This window comes from Pygocentrus nattereri, chromosome 1, assembly GCF_015220715.1.
Source record: "Pygocentrus nattereri isolate fPygNat1 chromosome 1, fPygNat1.pri, whole genome shotgun sequence".
Lineage (NCBI taxonomy): Eukaryota > Metazoa > Chordata > Actinopteri > Characiformes > Serrasalmidae > Pygocentrus > Pygocentrus nattereri.
The window spans coordinates 45,283,256-45,301,305 of NC_051211.1; the positions used below are offsets into that span (position 1 = coordinate 45,283,256).

The window sequence follows — 18,050 nt, forward strand, 5'->3', positions numbered from 1 at the left end:
TCTATAATACAACATATGAACACAAGGGTACAAAGAGTTTAAATATATAAAAATGCTTAAAAGAAAGATAGAGAAAGAGAAATGAAAGAGTGTAGAAAAAGAGAACAGTGTATACAGTGATATAAACAAGCTGAAGCAAGGTAATCTGAGAAACTGAAGAGAGATAGATCAAATCAAATATGCAGTATCATTAAGCTGCTTAAGTGAAAACCAAGAATAGGAAAAAATAACACCTTTTAAATGTAAAATCACAAACAACCTTGACAAACCTATATATCTGGAATTTACACCAAATTAAATTCTTCATAGTTTATAGCTTGAGACTTGCCATTATTCTACTATTGGAAGAGAAGTGGAGAGAAATTTATATTATCACTCAAAAATTTGTCCTTGGGTTCAGTTACTTTGGCCCGGCTGGGCCTGGCCTCCACTTTGTAATACTGGACAAAAAATCTACATTATGCCCATATCATACAACTGGTGTGTCCCACAACTTTGAAGATCATTCCAATGTCTCTGGCTTTTAAATTGAGACAAAACATGCCATGTTCTGTATAAAACTTACACACTTAAGAGAAAAGACCCCCTTTTAGAGTGCTTTTAAAGGAAGTCTGGTCTTGCCCCTAGGAAGGTTTCCATGTCCTCCTTATCCCTGGGGAAACCATGGTCACCTGGTTGTTGGGGGTCCAAGGCTGGAATCCAGACATAATCAGAAAGATGTTTTGTGGTTCCTACAGTGGTCGTACTTTTTGGAAAACACAGTATATATTTAAACAAATATTATGAATTTTTTTGTGCATTTTAATTAAAATACATCTTAATTACCACTTTCTCCATCTTGAAACTATTAATACTCTGTTCTCTCATAACATTTCAGGAGTCAGGCTGGTTGGTGGTTCTCACTGCTCTGGGAGAGTGGAAGTGCTACATGGAGGGACCTGGTCCACAGTGTGTGATGCTGATTTTGACCAGCAGGATGCAGAGGTTGTGTGTCGAGAGCTGGGCTGTGGGCTTCCTGTGGAGGTGCTGGCATCAGCTGCTTTTGGCAGAGGGGAGGGTCAGGTGTGGTCAGAGGAGCTTCAGTGTAGAGGCAACGAGTCTCAGATTCACTTCTGTCCAACATCATCTTCACTCAAACACAACTGCTCCCATGATAATGATGTGGGTCTGGTCTGTGCTGGTAAGAAATATATCTTTCATACTTGCGCTTGTATTCCTCCAATTCACCCCACATTTGAAACTGAAATTTATTTAGGGGTTTCATTTTCTGTATGCATCTCATTGATTCTGCATTAATATAGCAACTTTATGTATCTCTCTGCCTGTTTTCATATCACTCATTTTTCTTTCATGTATAGGCAGTGTGAGGTTGGTTGATGGGAGCAGTCGCTGTACTGGGAGAGTGGAGGTTCTTCATAGAGGACAGTGGGGAACAGTGTGTGATGATGGCTGGGATATGAGAGATGCTGCAGTGGTGTGTAGAGAGCTGCGCTGTGGAGAAGCTGTAGATGCACTGAGTGATGCTCACTTTGGACCAGGATCAGGACAAATTTGGATGGTTGACGTAGACTGTAGTGGGTCAGAGTCTACATTGAAAAAATGCCACGCAGCACTTTGGGGTAAACAAGCGTGTAATCACTCAAATGATGCTGGAGTTTTCTGCTCAGGTAAGAAGAATTATCATCATTTTCACACTCAGCAAGCCATTTAGTGGCCCCTAATGCCTTGTAGGCGGGAGCACCAGTCATCCTGGTGGAGACCACTGCCATCAGGATTTAAATGTTTCTTCATAGGATAAAGGTGATTAGCTTAGTATTGACTTGCAGTGACTCGTCTCTTTGTGGGGACAAGTGGATTCAAAGCATCCCTGCAAAATGCCCCCCACAGCTTTATAGAATTACCAGATCCCCTCACTTAGTGGCATGCACAGACTTTGGTGAGGGCAGGGGCTGAGCTGTTTCAAAAGGGCATTGGGGGGGAGGAGCACTTCTGGAACAATGCATATCAGGATATTTTCAGACTATGAAAATACAGTTATTGACAAAGTTATTGTAATATTGTTGTGTTCTTCATGCATATCGATTTTTAATTATGCAAACTTATATTCAAGTATACATTATATATTCATGTGCATTTTTCTTGTTGCAAGAACCAAGTAGCAAACCTAACCTGATGATTATTATTATTATTTTTACAAACAATTTTTTTGAATTCTTCAAATATGTAACTTGATGATCATAAAACACATTTGACGTTTATTAGTCACATTTGGAAAAAATTATTCAAATGGAGCCAAAAAAATTCAGTTTCTCTTCCTGATCGGCACTGTGCAAGATTCAGACTGCACGGTGACTGTAACCATTGCAACATAACTGATGATAGCAGGCTTTTTTAAACTATTTTTTATTGTGTTATTTTCTGGCTCAATTACTACTTAAGTGACCAAGCTGCCTGCTCTCCAGTAACAATTTTAAGTATTATTAAGGTTTTGCACAGTGGCAAATTAAATATTGAGAGCTTATCAAAAATGGCGCCATTAATTCTGAGGTCTGACTATTGAAGAGCAGGGTAACATGGGGCTAATAAAGTATGAAGAGAAACAGATGGACAGTCTGTAATTGTAGAACAAATGGTAATTGGTAAGTGGACTCTATAAAATAGACAGTGAATGCAGAAACAAGCAGGTGTACGTAATGAAGTGTCTGGTTGGTGTATATAAACACAACACCAAAAAGAGGACTGTAGATAAAATGTAGATAAAAACAGTGATTCTACTCTGAGCTAAAGCCCTGGAATAAAACTTACGTGTGCTGTCATCTGACAAATCTATCTTTCAATGTTGTTTTTTTTTTTTAATATTAGTACCTTAACCACCTCTAATTCACATCTCTAACCAGTGGCTCACGATTCACTGAATGGGCTTTAAGGAAGCTTAAAAAATAGTAAAATATTCTCTTAAAAATTTAGAGCAGCATCCCCAGTAACATCTAAATCCTGTCATTATAGCTGAGGTAGAGAAACAGTGTATCTGGCACAAGGTATATGCTGTATCAATCTATAAAAAACAGAAAAGAAGAATACATTGCATTCTTTACATTCTCCACATGTAAAGTTTTCACAGTAGGTGAATATAATATACTTTTCATCAACTATTAACAGTGCATGGCAGAACATATAAAATTCTCAAGAATAACTTGATAGCATGGCTCAAGGAAATGCAGCTTTGAGCCTAAACAGAAAAAGTACACAGCCACAAAGTATATCATTTTTTTATAATTGCTTAAGCACGATTTTGAAAACAGGGCTCATTTTGTCCAAACACTACACACAGTTCATACAGCCACATACACAAGCAGCAGAAGACCTCAGATCTTTTGCAAAATGAAACAATTCAAAACTGTACAATTTATAAACACAATTTTGTGACCGTATGGTGCACACATCATTCATACGATTTTATTCTATTTGGATCAGTTACACATTTCTGTGCTTAATATAAAACACCTTCTGATTTTCTAATGATAAAGTTCTTCATGTGAAAGTTTATACAGTCAGTTATACAGCGTGTGAGACTGTCAATGTCCCCCCATAAGGATCACACAGTTCCTCCTATACTGTTGTGTCAGAACAGCGTTTCAGAGCCTCTTCAGTCCCCTCAGACCCTTTCTTAACGGTGAGGGTGACAGCATTTATACACTGGCAGAAGATGAACCAGGTTGTGATCTGACCTTCCAATGGGAGGGAGGGGTGATGAATTATATGCCTTCTTGGTTTTGGCATCAAGCAGATCCAGTATTTTATTGTCTCTGGTGTGACGGGTTTCATACTGTGTGAAGTTTGTCAGAGTACGGGATCGAGAAATGTGGTTAAAGTCAGGCTTTATTTTTAATTACAAATTATGTTGCATATTTGATATCACATATTTTCAATACTCAAAATCAGTGTAAACTTAAAGACAGAGCTAGATATAATTCACTTTCTAATAATATTTGTCATATGTAATATAACTGTAGTGAGTGGGATTTGGGTGATTTTGGAGCTGGATCTCTGGCTGATGGATGGTCACAGGTGGATGAAATCACTCTGGATGGCAGAGTCTGATGAGTGATGTGATGTGTGAATCATGTCGCTTTTAGGTGATATTCCGAGTCAAACTACTCACTGACGCTGACGTCACAGCTCAATGATGTCATGCTTTTTGGTTAGGGGCGGGTCTTCTGAATGTCCTGATGTGTGGATCATGATTGTACTTTAAACCGTTCTGAAGTTATGAAGGCTAGAAGTGACATATCGTTTTGCAAATAATGGGCTCAGTCCTGAGGGTTAATTTTTAGCTTCCCCATCTTTGACTCTGTTTCTTTGACAGTCAGCTAACTTAATCAGAGCTGTCTTCATTGTCATGAGAAGAAAACTCTAAAGAGGAATCCTCTGTTTGACACCCAAAATGTGAAAGGGAGGGGTGCAGATTCTGTTTCTTTTAGTGTGGTTCAGCCACTATTTTTTCTCTTTCTAAAGCAATTCCACTTCAGCTTGGAGGACTGACAAGACGCACATTTATAATTTGAGCATTGCTTCACTGATTATGTTATATTTATAAAGAATTTTTTCAAACCCAATTTATTTAACATTTGCTTTAAGTCACATTCGAATTGGCAGTCAGACCAGTCATATGATCAAGTTATAATAATAGAATAAAAAGAAAATTAAACAAGTGAAAGATTAAATATATTGTCTTTGCACTGTTTTCAATTGAATAAAAGGATCAAAAAGGAAACATTACTTTCAGTTTTTAATTTTATGGATTTAATTTTATGTTGACACCTGCTTCAAGAGATATCCCTTGTACATTTGATGTATAACAAATAAAGATTCTGATTCTAAAGCATAAGCACAAGCATCAGAATCATTGAATCATTGCTTTTGACCACAATTTCCAACCCATTTGACTAATGTTTTTATCATAGATCTCAACGCAGATATGACTTTAGTTACTGTACCTTTTGACACACTAGTCAGTCTTTGTGAGTGAAGACCCTGCCATCCATGACTCCTTCAAATCCACCTAGATATTTTCTATAGATTTTTAATGATTAATAGATTATAGATTAATGATAAAGATCACCTCCATCTGCTAAGCAAGTTAAAATATGTGACAGAGCATAGTAGGATTTGAACTACTGGGGTGTCTCATAGCCTAGTGGTAGGAAAGGTGAACCAGCAACTAAAGGCACATGTTTAAATCCCAGGACTGACTAATATACTATATCTGGTCCTGCCCTTGGACAAGCCCTCCCTTTTTCCCAGGTAGATCATTAATAATAATAATAATAAATAACATTATTGCATTATAAAATGCATTGGACTGGAAGCATCTGCACTTGTTATGGTTTTTCCAATTTTCACTTACATTTTTCTTTCATTTTTTTTCTCTGTCTATATATTTCCCAGTATTTATTATTGTTTTGTTAGTTTATTACCCAAGACATTTAAGGTCCATTTAAAATGTTTACTAAATATATTTTTTTCTCAAAACTTTCATATTAGTCACCATTAATCATCACTGTAAAATGTTCTCTTTTCTCCCTTGAAATTATTTCAGGAGTGATGCTTGTTGGTGGTTCTCGCTGCTCTGGGAGAGTGGAGGTGCTTCATGGAGAGACCTGGTCCACAGTGTGTGATGCTGGCTTTGACCAGCAGGATGCAGAGGTTGTGTGTCGAGAGCTGGGCTGTGGGCTTCCTGTGGAGGTGCTGGGAGCAGCTGCTTTTGGCAGGGGGGAGGGTCAGGTGTGGTCAGAGGAGCTTCAGTGTAGAGGCAACGAATCCCAGATTCACTTCTGTACAACATCATCTTCACTCAAACACAACTGCACTCATGACCGTGATGTGGGACTGGTGTGTGCTGGTAAGAGAGCAAAGAGCGAATGTTGTCTTTTCTACAAAGATTTTTTTTAAGTGTATACATTTAAGTGTAGCAACGAGGAGCTGTCTTTCATTTTTTGTCTTGTATTCTCTCTCTCTGTGTTATACAGACAGTGTAAGGTTAGTGGATGGTGGCAGTCGTTGCGCTGGGAGAGTGGAGGTTCTTCATAGAGGACAGTGGGGAACAGTGTGTGGTGATTACTGGGATATGAGAGATGCTGCAGTGGTGTGTAGAGAGCTGCGCTGTGGAGAGGCTGTAGATGCACTGAGTGATGCTCATTTTGGACCAGGATCAGGACCAATCTGGATGGATAATGTTCACTGTAGTGGATCAGAGTCTACACTGAAAAACTGTTCATCATTAGAATCAAGTAAACATGATTGTGATCATTCCAAAGATGCTGGAGTCATCTGCTCAGGTAAACTGTATTCACATATTAGAAATAACTGACTATAAACTGATTTTAAATGAGCACATTCACATTTTCTACCTCTTAAACTTAAGCGATAACAAATGAGGAAATTCCACCTCTGCATTTAACCCATCCATGAAGTAAAACACCACATACACACTAGTGATTACACACACACTAGGGGGCAGTGAGCACAATTGCCCGGAGCAGTGGGCAGCCCTATCCCTGTTGGATTGGACTGTTGGCACTGGGGATCGAACCAGCAACCTTCCGGTCACAGGGCCAGTTCCCTAACCTCCAGCCCACAACTGCCCCGAAATGAATCACTTACAATTTACAGTGGGTTTTTTTTTTTTTTTTTTGCAGTACTGTTTGCAACAATGAGAGTAATGACTGATAAAGAAAGGTTAATTGGAAATGCTTCAGTCAGAGCTCCAGTAAACATACATTACTAAGCAGAATGTATACGACTACAAAAATAGTCTTTGTGGGCTTGTCTTTGATGCCTCCTTCCCTAAGAGAAACTCAGTATTTCTGCTGCTGTTACTGTGCACTGGTACTGCTGCTGTTACTGTGCACTGCCCCACCCAAACTCACACCCAGCAAACTACTAAATTGTGCCTACTCACTAGCAGCAGGTGTCATAGGCCCTCCTTTGTATAGATGGAGAAAGCGGCATCATTTGTGATGCTTCCTGGTTCTCAGTCAGAGACTCATACCATCAAGGACTCCACTTCCCAGAATCCTTTAGTCTGTTATGAGACTGTTCCACCCATCCAATCACAGTCACCTGAATGCTAATCACCACCACCTGTTTAGCTCTGTATATATTCCTGTCTGTTTGATTCTGACCTTTGTGAAGTATTCCCATTTTTCCGTCAGTGCATAACAAGCCCTTTATTTTCCTGATTGCTGTTCTGTGTTTTGACCTCGCTTTGTATTCTCCAGTTTACGATTCTCACTCCTGTTTTTGGATTTGTTGTTTGTCCAATTCTTCTGTGGTTTTGATCCCTGCCTGTTTATTGACTTCGTTTTTCGCTGATTCCTATGCATTCTATCCGGCTCTTCTGGTTATTGACTTGGTCTAGTGTTAACTCTGTTTATCTCCTTTCAAATAAACCCTTAATTTTTCCCTTCACGTCTCTGATTTGCAAACCCAGCGGTACATCATAGACTTTACTGCCACAGTCAGTAGTGAATCTTGGTTTATGGATATAAAATTGCTTCAAAGCTGTGGCACAACACACCTAAAATTGCACAGTGTTTTTAATTTGACTTGATGTCACCGGCCTCCCTTGGTATGCGGTCGAAGCTTTGCTGGATGTGGGAGTTGAAGATCTTTCTGTTAGGTTCCTCTGCCAGACGTTCCCAACAAACCCTAACAACTCGTTTGGGTCTGTCAGAACTCCAATAACAAAACACCACTCGGGTTCAGTTCGGGGAGGCCGTTCCTCCCAGTCACACTCTTCCAGGTCTCACTGTCATTGCCCAGGTGAGCGTTGAAGTCACCCAGCAAGATAATGGAGTTCCCACAGGGGGCACTTTCCAGTACCCCCTCCAGGGTCTCCAAGAAGGCTGGGTACTCCAAACTGCCATTCGGTGGATAAGCACAGACAACAGTCAGAGCCCGTTCCCCGACCCGAAGGCACAGAGAAATATCCCTCTTGTCCACCGGAGAAAACACCAACATACAGATGCTGAGCCAGGGAGCTATGAGTAAGCCCACTCCTGCCCGACGCCTCTCACCCTGGAAACTCCAGAATGGAATAAAGTCCAACCCCTCTCGAGAGAGTCTGTTCCAGAGCCCCTGCCATGTGTTAAGGTGAGCCCAACTATATCTAGTTGGTATCTCTCAGCCTCATACACTAGCTCGGGCTCTTTCCCTGCCAGAGAGGTCACATTCCATGTTCCAAGAGCCAGTTTCAGTAGCCGAGGATTTGAACACCAAGGCCCCCACCATTAGCGCCTATCCCACAGGTGGTGGGTCAATGGGAGAGTGGACCCATGTAGCTCTTTCGCGCTGAGCCCGGCCTGGACCCATGGGTAAAAGCCGGCCACCAGGTGCTCGCCGAGGAGCCCCTCCCCCAGGCCTGGCTCCAGGCTGAGGCCCCGGTAACCCTAATCTGGAGTAACCCTAATCTGAGGGAAACTGGGTCCTGGTAATTTTTTTCATATGGGGTTTTTGGATCACCCTTTGTCTGGCCCATCACCTAGGACCTGTTTGCCTTGGGAGACCCTACCAGGAGCTTTTGCCCCTGACAACATAACTTCTAGGATCATGTAGGCATGGAAACCTCTCCACCACGGTAAGGTGGTGAACCAAGGAGAGGCCATCTAGCTCAGTCTATGGAAATTTGTGCTCACTTAGTCAAAAAATAATTTGTGGATCAGGTACTGTTGTTGAACAAAAAAGCTTCACCCACAACTGATTTTTGAGATTTTTGGTACAAGTCCAGGTGTTTATGCCATTCCAGCTGATGATTAGCATTGTGCATAGTAATCTTAGTATGATGTGCAGTTGCTTAGCTATTGAAACCCATTTCATGAAGCTTCTGATGCACAGGTCTTGTGCTGATGTTGCTTCCAGAGGCATTTTAATCTCTGTAGTGATGCAATGCTCTGTAGTGAGTCCTTTGTGCCTCAACGCTCAGCATCCCCACTCTGTGAGTTTGCATCATGGTCTGCTGCTTCATGATAATAGCACTGACTGACTGACTGACTTGTAGCAAAAGATATTTTATGACAGTGCTGCATTTAAGGTCACTGATCTCTTCAGTGAAGCCTATTCTGCTGTCAATGTTTGTCTATGGAGATTGTATGGCTACATGTTTTTATGCACCTATCAGCAAGATGTTTGACCGAAGCACCTGAGCTGAATAAGGGGTGTCCCTGTCATTTTGGCTATAAATATGTCTATGTATATTTTTAACAAAAATTGCAAGATATGTACATGAGGAACACCAGAAAACCTGACACAAGGGGTGCTATTTCGATTGGCATTTCAAAACAAAAAAACAACTTTAACAACACTAAGTCTGGAAACAATGCAGGATGAGAAAAGCCAGCAAAATAATTTCTTAGTTTCTTTACTCCCTCACGACTTTACTATCAGCATCTGCTGCATCCAGCCTATGTTGACAGGACTCAGGTTTTGTAGAGCATCATGTGTATGGTGGTGGTTGGTGGTTGGTTAGTGTAGTGGTTAACACCTTTGCCTTCTACACTGTAGACTGGGGTTCAATCCCCAACCAGGGCAAGCACCCTACACTATGCCAATAAGGGTCCTTGGGCAAGACTCCTAACACCACCTTGGCCTACCTGTGTAAAACAATCAAATTGTAAGTCACTCTGGATAAGAGTGTCAGCCCAAGGCGTGAATGTAAACATAAATAGAAATGTGTGTGATCCCTTAGCATCATCCGCTTTATTAACAAGTCCTACCATTGTCAATAACATAGTAATGATGGCAAATATCAAAGGAAATGTAGCTGCAGTTCAAGGAAGATAGGTCCTTTTTTATTATTATTAAGCTACACAATGTGCAGGCTAATAAATATAGGCAATTTACCAGTGCTGAGGTCTAAGAAATACTGTATGCATTAACAAACTGAACTGGAACAGTCAACATCCTGGCTGCACAGTCGCATTATTATCAAGAAGGTATATAAGGGCTGGTAAAGTATCAGAGGAAGATCACACTATTTTGTAGAAGCGTTACCTTCATAAACTATATATATATATATACTATAAACTAAAAACTATATATATATATATATATATATATATATATATATATATATAGTTTAAATTGATGTTAAATTGTTTATAATATGGTTTATTTATAAATGTAATATATTAGACAGGACAGTGACAATGTTTTAAAAAAAGACAAAATCAATGATTATATTTCAGGAGTCAGGCTGGTTGGCGGTTCTCGCTGCTCTGGGAGAGTGGAGGTGCTTCATGGAGAGACCTGGTCCACAGTGTGTGATGCTAACTTTGACCAGCAGGATGCAGAGGTTGTGTGTCGAGAGCTGGGCTGTGGGCTTCCTGTGGAGGTGCTGGGAGCAGCTGCTTTTGGCGGAGGGGAGGGTCAGATGTGGTCAGAGGAGCTTCAGTGTAGAGGCAACGAATCTCGGATTCACTTCTGTCCAACATCATCTTCACTCAAACACAACTGCTCCCATGATAATGATGTGAGTGTGGTGTGTGCTGGTAAGTGATTGATTGATTGATTGATTGATTGATTGATTGATTGATTGATTGATTGATTTATTTATTTATTTTCAGTTAGTTAGAATGGTGTCACATTTTACCACATTAAACACATTTTGTGTTCAAAAATAGTTGTCTGGTGATTTCTGATTTGGTTTTGCCATTTGTATATTCATCTTTTCTCTCTTACTCTGTTTCTCACAGACAGTGTGAGGTTGGTGGATGGTGGCAGTCGCTGTGCTGGTAGAGTGGAGGTTCTTCATAGAGGACAGTGGGGAACAGTGTGTGGCTATATGTGGAATATAAGAGATGTTTCAGTGGTGTGTAGAGAGCTGAGCTGTGGGGATCCATTGAGCCTGGATGCTGCTGTAGGAGGATCAGGACCGATCTGGATGAGTCATGTGGACTGCAGTGGATCAGAGTCTACACTGAAACACTGTGGATCACTGGGATGGGGCAAACATAGCTGTACTCATCTTATAGATATCAAAATTCATTGTTCAGGTACGTTTAAATCATTTTTAATACCAAATCCTGCTACTTGCCGAAAAGCTACACAGATGCCCAAACAGCTAAATAACTAATAAACAAATGTTTCAGTCGTTAATGTGTCTTTATCCTTTAGTGTAGCTTCTGTTTTTTATTGCTTTCAGGTTTTCAAAGAAATATGCAGGAATTTTAATTGTTGTTCTTGTGAACACATTTAAAGTTCAGTCTTTGACTTTGTTTGCACTTTTTGCTTTCATCAATCCATATAGTCCTACTTACAAATTTAAATTAATAGTCCACACAACTTTATTCTGAATCTCAGGTGTCCAGTTTTGTTATTTTACTTCAATATGTATAATTATATGCTTATAAGTAATTAAATATTCATTATTTATATATTGTACTTTCGTTTTTGATTAAGTACATATTAATTAGTAATTAAGTACACAGTTCATTGATAGTTTGTCAGTTTGCATCTTATTTACTCTTTAACTATCTATTAACTACTACTTACTAAACTGCTAATAAACTGATAAGTGTGTTTACTCATAAATATGTAACATAAAAATGGTCAAGCACTTATATTTTAATCCCCTTTAATTATCTTTTATTATACTTTAATTACTTTTATCTTTAATTACACTTTCTTCCACTGTACAGTGTCGTATGAAGTTTTTGGGCTTTACTGGACACTTTCCTTCACTGCCACATATTCACTTAATGAAACTTTACCATTAATTACTGCTTTGTGTGTCCCTCTAGATGATCTTCACTACTACTCTACTAATTATAATACAAATTTGTGATTAAGAGCAGCCCATACAGATTTCACTGTGAATCACAGGGAAAAAAAAAGTTGTTAGGCCTAAAACACAGGCTGCTTATCCAAAGAATGTAAACAGTTGCCTTTATAAGCATAAAAATGAAATATCTGTACACTGACAGAAGCTATCACATTATTTTCTTATTATTTAGGATTTAACAGATTAAATGTTATTCCATAATATTTGTATATTTCCCACTTTACTTGAGGGGACACAAAACAAGTAGAGATAAATTAAGATATCAGTACCAAGTCTTAATCATGAGTCTATAGTATGAATTGTAGTGAGAATAATCTCTTTACTGAGACGGACACAAAGTGGTGATTAATTTATTACATTAAATCAGAAGATTAAATATCAGATAATTAACAAGATTAACACATAAGCACTTGTTAGTTCTCTTGCTACTTATTTATTTGAATAAACGTACATCAGTTCATTGCCAGTGTAGTAAGCAGTAGTTAATGCACAGTTAATAAGTAAATAAGCTCTGAACTATAACAAACTAAACTGATCGGTTAACTGTACACTCAATTACTAATTTCTAAGTACTAAATCAATAACTAATGCTTAATGAACAGTGAATTACTGTACAAATAATAAGTATGTATCTTATTTACATATAGTTATCAATTAATGTCTGACCTTTACTGTAAAGATTTACAGTGCATTTCTTTGTCATTGTGTTTGTAATGGCTTCTTAACAGCTGCACATTTTTTCAGACCCATAGTGTTAAATTGCCTTCTAACAGTGGAAGGATGAACATAAAATCTGAAGCAATGTAAGTGGAGTGGAGCTTGATTTTCTTTTATGTCTCAAACACAAAAGCTTTAAGTACTTTAAGTGAGGACATTTGGGATGTGGTAGAATGGAAGATTCACAGCATGAATGTGTAGCTGCAAAATCTTTAACAATTATGTGAAGCAATCATGTCAACGTGGACCAGAATCTCCCAGCACCTTGTTGAATATGTAGACATGCCACAGGTGAGTGTGTCTGGTGAGTGTGTGTGTGTGTGTGTGTGTGTGTGTGTGTGTATGCATATACATATATTCATAGTACAGTGCAAAGGTTTTAGGCACCTATGAAACTTAGATTTAAAAGGCTCTATATCTTGGCTTGGTTCCCCAAAAGCATGTTAGTATGTTAGATGATTCCTAAATGGAAGAGCAAACATCACAAAAACTCAACCACTTAACACTAGAAGTCCCAGAGAGGGGTCATTTAACATTTCTACCTCTGGAACCCAGAGATGGGTCGAATGACCTGAAGGATTTTAGCTAACATCCTATAATCACCGTCTTTTGTTCTGTAAATAAGGCCATTACTGGCGCCCCACAGGAGGTTGTTGTTTGCCATTGAGTTTAGCTATTTAGTTTCTAGTTAGTTCTATTCAGTTTATTGTATTTGATAATATAAAGATTATACATTTTGTATTTAGTTTAGTTTTATTTGAGCAAAAAAGCAAACAATTAATTATTTATTTTTTTAATTTTAAATAGAGAATTAGAAATTTTACAGCAAGGTACAGCTGTGAGTAATGACCAGAAGCATTTGTGTCAAGAGGACTGAAATTTCAGCGTGAAAAATTTAAGAACAACTCTTATTTGTTTCCATGCTTTTTATTTTTGTTATAAAAATAATACAAAAAATACAAGGAATACAACAATTCCACACATATTTACAATAGTCTGCAGTGGGGGGCTGCATGTGTGTGAGTGGCATTTCTTTGTGTGGCTAGCATTTCAGCACTCACTCAGCAGTCTTTCTGCACTGTCAGAACATACCTGGCACTGCCAGGGTATGTCCCTGGTACATTTGCCACACGTGTATTTGTAGCAGTCGACACATCTCACAGTTGCACAATTGTTCGTGCATCGATGGTTGACCTGACACTTCGCCCTTTTGCCAGGGCTGGGTGTGGAAGGTTGTTGCCGAAGCAGTTTCTCCTTGCGTGCCTTCTTCTCACTCACATGAGAGTCACCCAACTCTTTTGCAAGCTCAACCAGGAAGTCCACCCGTCTCTCCTGCACCCCAGTGCATGCCTGAAAAGCACATGTGCATTTAGTGCTGCCATGTCAATCATGTTGTAGAACACGGCGAATGGCCATCTCCGTGTTCCTGCACGCACGCTGTACTCCCGCATTTGGTCCATTATATCCACCCCTCACTTTGTGTTGTTGTATTGTGTGACCGTGTTTGGCTTCCTTTTGGTGGTATCCTCAGTCTCAACCACACTGTGCATGCTGCTGAGAATGTAGACGACCTTCTTCCATTTGGGTGCATACACTGTCAGTGTTGCACCAGTGGTTGAAAACACCTGAGTGGTGAATTCAGTGCGGTCCATCTGTCTAGCGGATTGAGGAATTTCCCGGCGACTCTTGTTGACTGTGCCGAGGATAGTGGTTTTCCGGCTAAGCAGTCATTGTGCAAGTGAGAGTGATGTAAAGAAATTGTCCGTGGTTACAGTTCTGCCCTTGTCCATGAATGGTTCCATCAGCCTCATCACTTACAGATGTACTTTGATTTCAAGTCGCAAGCCACCCAAAACTTAATACCAAACTTGTCTGGTTTTGTTGCACTGTATTGCAGAAAACAGCAGCGAGTCTTTGACGGGAAAAGCTGTTCATCAATAGTGATGTGTCGACCAGGGTTGTAGGATGCGATGCAGTTGGTGACAAATGATCTCCACACATCAGAGATTGCAGCAAACTTATCGGTCTCCGCTCGCTCACTGCGTGTGAACATGTCATCAAAGCGTAGGAGTTGCATGATGTCTTGGAAGCGGTTTCGGGCCATAGTTGCAATGATCCTTGGTTTTGCAAGGTTTGCTGACCAGCTGTCACGTAGTGATGGAACCTTGGTCACCCCCCTCAAGATAATGACTGAAATAAATGCCATTAGTTCTGGGAGATCAATGAACCAATCCACCTGCTCCGTGTGACATGCATGTTGTGTCGTCCATTCTTGAATGCTACGAAGCATGTCAAGAGTGATAAAACAGAGGAAGCTCTGAAGGCGACTCCGGACACTAGCTCTTGGCTCTCCATCTGTAGGGTACGGTTCTATTGGGGTGAAATGGAGACGTTTCCCCACTTGTTCTTCACGCCACACTGTGCCATCTTTTGCGGTCTCTGTCGGCTCACTCGCCAACCGAGCTCTCTTTTTTGGTAGAGGAGGAGTCTCCTCATCTGCAAGATAAATAATTAAAAATTAACATTTTGTTTTGGTTCTAAATAAAAAAGATAGTCAGAAAATGGAAATAGGTAATTTGAGAAATCTAACCTGAAGACAGCTCAGAGTCCGAATCCGGTTGAAGGACTATGTCTTCTCCATCTGAGTCACAAGGGTTGGTGTTACTCAGGATCCATTCCAATGCCTGTTGAGTGGTGAATCTTCTCTGCATTTTGTTTCTTGTGAACAAAATAGGTGAAGCAGTCACCTATTTATCCCCCACAGCACAAAAGGCTGTATGCAAATTTGCTAAGGTGTTAGCAACCTTATGCATGTCCCCTGCACAACAATGCAGCTGGGGGGTGGACAGACACTCAGGAGCAACTTACATTCTTTTGCTTACACCCTTTTGCAAGAGGTTGAGGTGGATCAACACAATTAATTTGTTTTCTTTTTCAAACTGTCATTTTGAACCCACTTCTTCCACATCTTTTTAAATAACTTTTGCATATTTCTTGAAACATTTTCAATGAAAGGATGCTAATTGGAGCCATCAGAGTCATCAGTTTGGACTAAGGGTCTTTTGACCCACTTTCAGGACTTCAGGGGGTAGGTTGAAATCTCTGGGACTTCTAGTGTTAAACTAATCTTAACATCAAGATTATTTTGGGTAATTGTGCCTTGGGCAGATTATTATTCTTTTTTTTTATTTGCTCAAAATTAAAACTTACAGTACAAAAACCACACACACATATTCACAGTAGCTGTACAATACATTATTATTTTATTTATGTTGATCTATTGGTCTATTGACGGAGAAGCGGCTTAGAAAATGGATGGATGGATGATCTGTTGGTTTAACCAGTTTAAAGTGTCTCCTCATAGAAACCCTGTAAAATTTGTAGTCATCATTCAACATCTGGCCAATCAGTGCTTCATCATGTTAAATCTGGTGCACTGCTAATAGAATGTAACAGATCCATGGAGGCACCAGACATCTGGAACTAAACGTTGTCCTTCAAACTAGCTCACAAACATGAATTTTGAAGAATTTGTACATACTCTAATGAAATATGGTGATTTTATAAGCAGAAATACAATTGTTGCCAAGACTAGCCACTTCATTAACTAAACCTCCTTATATTATGTACCACCACAGAGCAGGTACTATTAGGGTGGTGGATCATTCTCAGCACTGCAGTGACACTGACTTGGTGGTGGTGTGTTAGTGTTTGTTGCGCTAGTCTGAGTGGATCAGACACAGCAGTGTTGTTATAGATGTCCAGAAGCACTGGCAGACTACATATCATGATCTTCTCCACTATCCTGATTATGCACTGGAGTTTGGCTTGTTCTTGTGACATGGAGAAACCAAACAAGATGGTTATGGATGATGTGAGGATGTACCTAATGATTGTGGTTTAGAACTGGATCATCAGGCTCTGTGGCAGGTTGAATGTCTTCAGCTGTCTCAGGAAAAACATTCTCCTCTGTGCTGTCTTGGTTGTGGAGACTATATTCTTCTCACACTCTAGGTTCCTGGATTTTGCTGGTGTCCAGGAACTTGAGTGAATCCACATTGGAAATTACAGTTATTGATGATGAGTGTTGAGCCTGAGGTTCAGCACCATCTCTAGAGTCTTTTGCATGTTCACCAGGAGATGAAAGGTGCTGCAGGGAAATTCTTCACCAACGGCTGTGAGATGTAGATGTTTGAAGCATGTGGGAACAGACCAAAGTTCTAATTGAAGGTGTTTGTGAAGATTTGTACTAGTTGATCAGGGTGGATGAAGAGACCAAGTCTGGCCCTGGTGCTCACTTTTTGGTTTATTGAAAAGCCTGAAGATGTCCAGCTCATTGATAAGGAGATAAGCAGGATGCAAAGATGAGAGACCCAGGATCGGGGAGGGCAGGGGACAGGAAGGCTGATTATTGTTTTTTTCCCACTTTCCACATTTTTCAAATTCTAATCTACAGTACAACACGTCTTTAGAGAGCTGGCAGTCATTCAGGAAGCAAGAGTTTTTCTAACCTTGTAGTTGCTGATCCCTTGTAAGCCATTCCATATTTAATTTGTTTTGCAGCAATGTGGCCTCTCCAAGTATTTTTCCTTTGCTGCTTTAATCCCTTTCTCCAGCCTGTTTTCCTATTTTTGGCCTTTTTATTGAGAATTCTGTCCCGTTTCCTGAGTGCTATTTTCTTTTTCCCTCTGAAGCTGTTGGAGTTCAATTCATTTTTGTACCAATATGAGATTGAAAATACCATTGGATGAGCAAAGTTGCAAGACTCCAACCATATTATCACAATTGCTATCATTTGTAGCCACCAAAATAACGAATAGCCAAATGCATCCAAGCAAATAAGAAATATACTGGAATTATACTAAAAGATTATACTTATACTTGCATGAAAATGAAACATACAGCTCAGGAGCAACATGCAGGAAGCAGGACACAACAAGGTCACTGTTACAGGATCACTATTTCTGCTCTATTTGCCAAACAGATGCACTTTGTAGTTCTACAGTTACAGAATGTAGTTCATCTGTTTTGCTGTATATATATTAGCTGAAACAGATTGAGGAAAATGTGATGTGTTGCATCCCCACTCTCCTCACATCACTCTCCTCTCTTTCTGCTTTGTCCTATCTCAACCTCAGCCATATTTCATCCCTCCACTCATTCTTCATCTTGCCTCTTTCCTTCTTATGCATCCTGACCATCTTTGTTCATCCTATTCCTCCGTCTTCATCCAGGCTTTCCTCTTTTATCCTACTACTTCCCATCTTTTCATTATTCATCTCATACCCCTTCACTAATCCAACTTTTCACTGTCCATTCAAACACCCCACCACTCTTCCTTCATTCCACCCCCTTCCTGCATAATGTTCCTTTTTCATCTCTCTCCTCCTCAACTTATCCCATGCCATCTCCCCTTTATCCTACTTCATCTTATTCCAGCTGCCAGTCCTGTCAGAGTCTCAGCTTATTCACTCTCTGCACCACTCTCTGTCTG

The 18,050-nt window shown here is 39.9% G+C and overlaps 1 protein-coding gene across 1 annotated transcript in view; it reads left to right on the forward strand.

Moving 5' to 3' along the window:
- The first annotated feature begins 1,060 nt into the window (after positions 1-1,060).
- Positions 1,061-18,050, forward strand: part of LOC108415164 (scavenger receptor cysteine-rich type 1 protein M130-like) — a 32,694-nt gene continuing 15,704 nt past the window's right edge. Inside the window, exons 1-4 of the mRNA XM_037538083.1 lie at positions 1,061-1,180; positions 1,359-1,667; positions 10,245-10,547; positions 10,752-11,051. Coding sequence (XP_037393980.1) covers positions 1,457-1,667; positions 10,245-10,547; positions 10,752-11,051 — 814 coding nt within the window. The 5' untranslated portion in view covers positions 1,061-1,180; positions 1,359-1,456. The remainder of the gene's footprint in view (positions 1,181-1,358; positions 1,668-10,244; positions 10,548-10,751; positions 11,052-18,050) is intronic.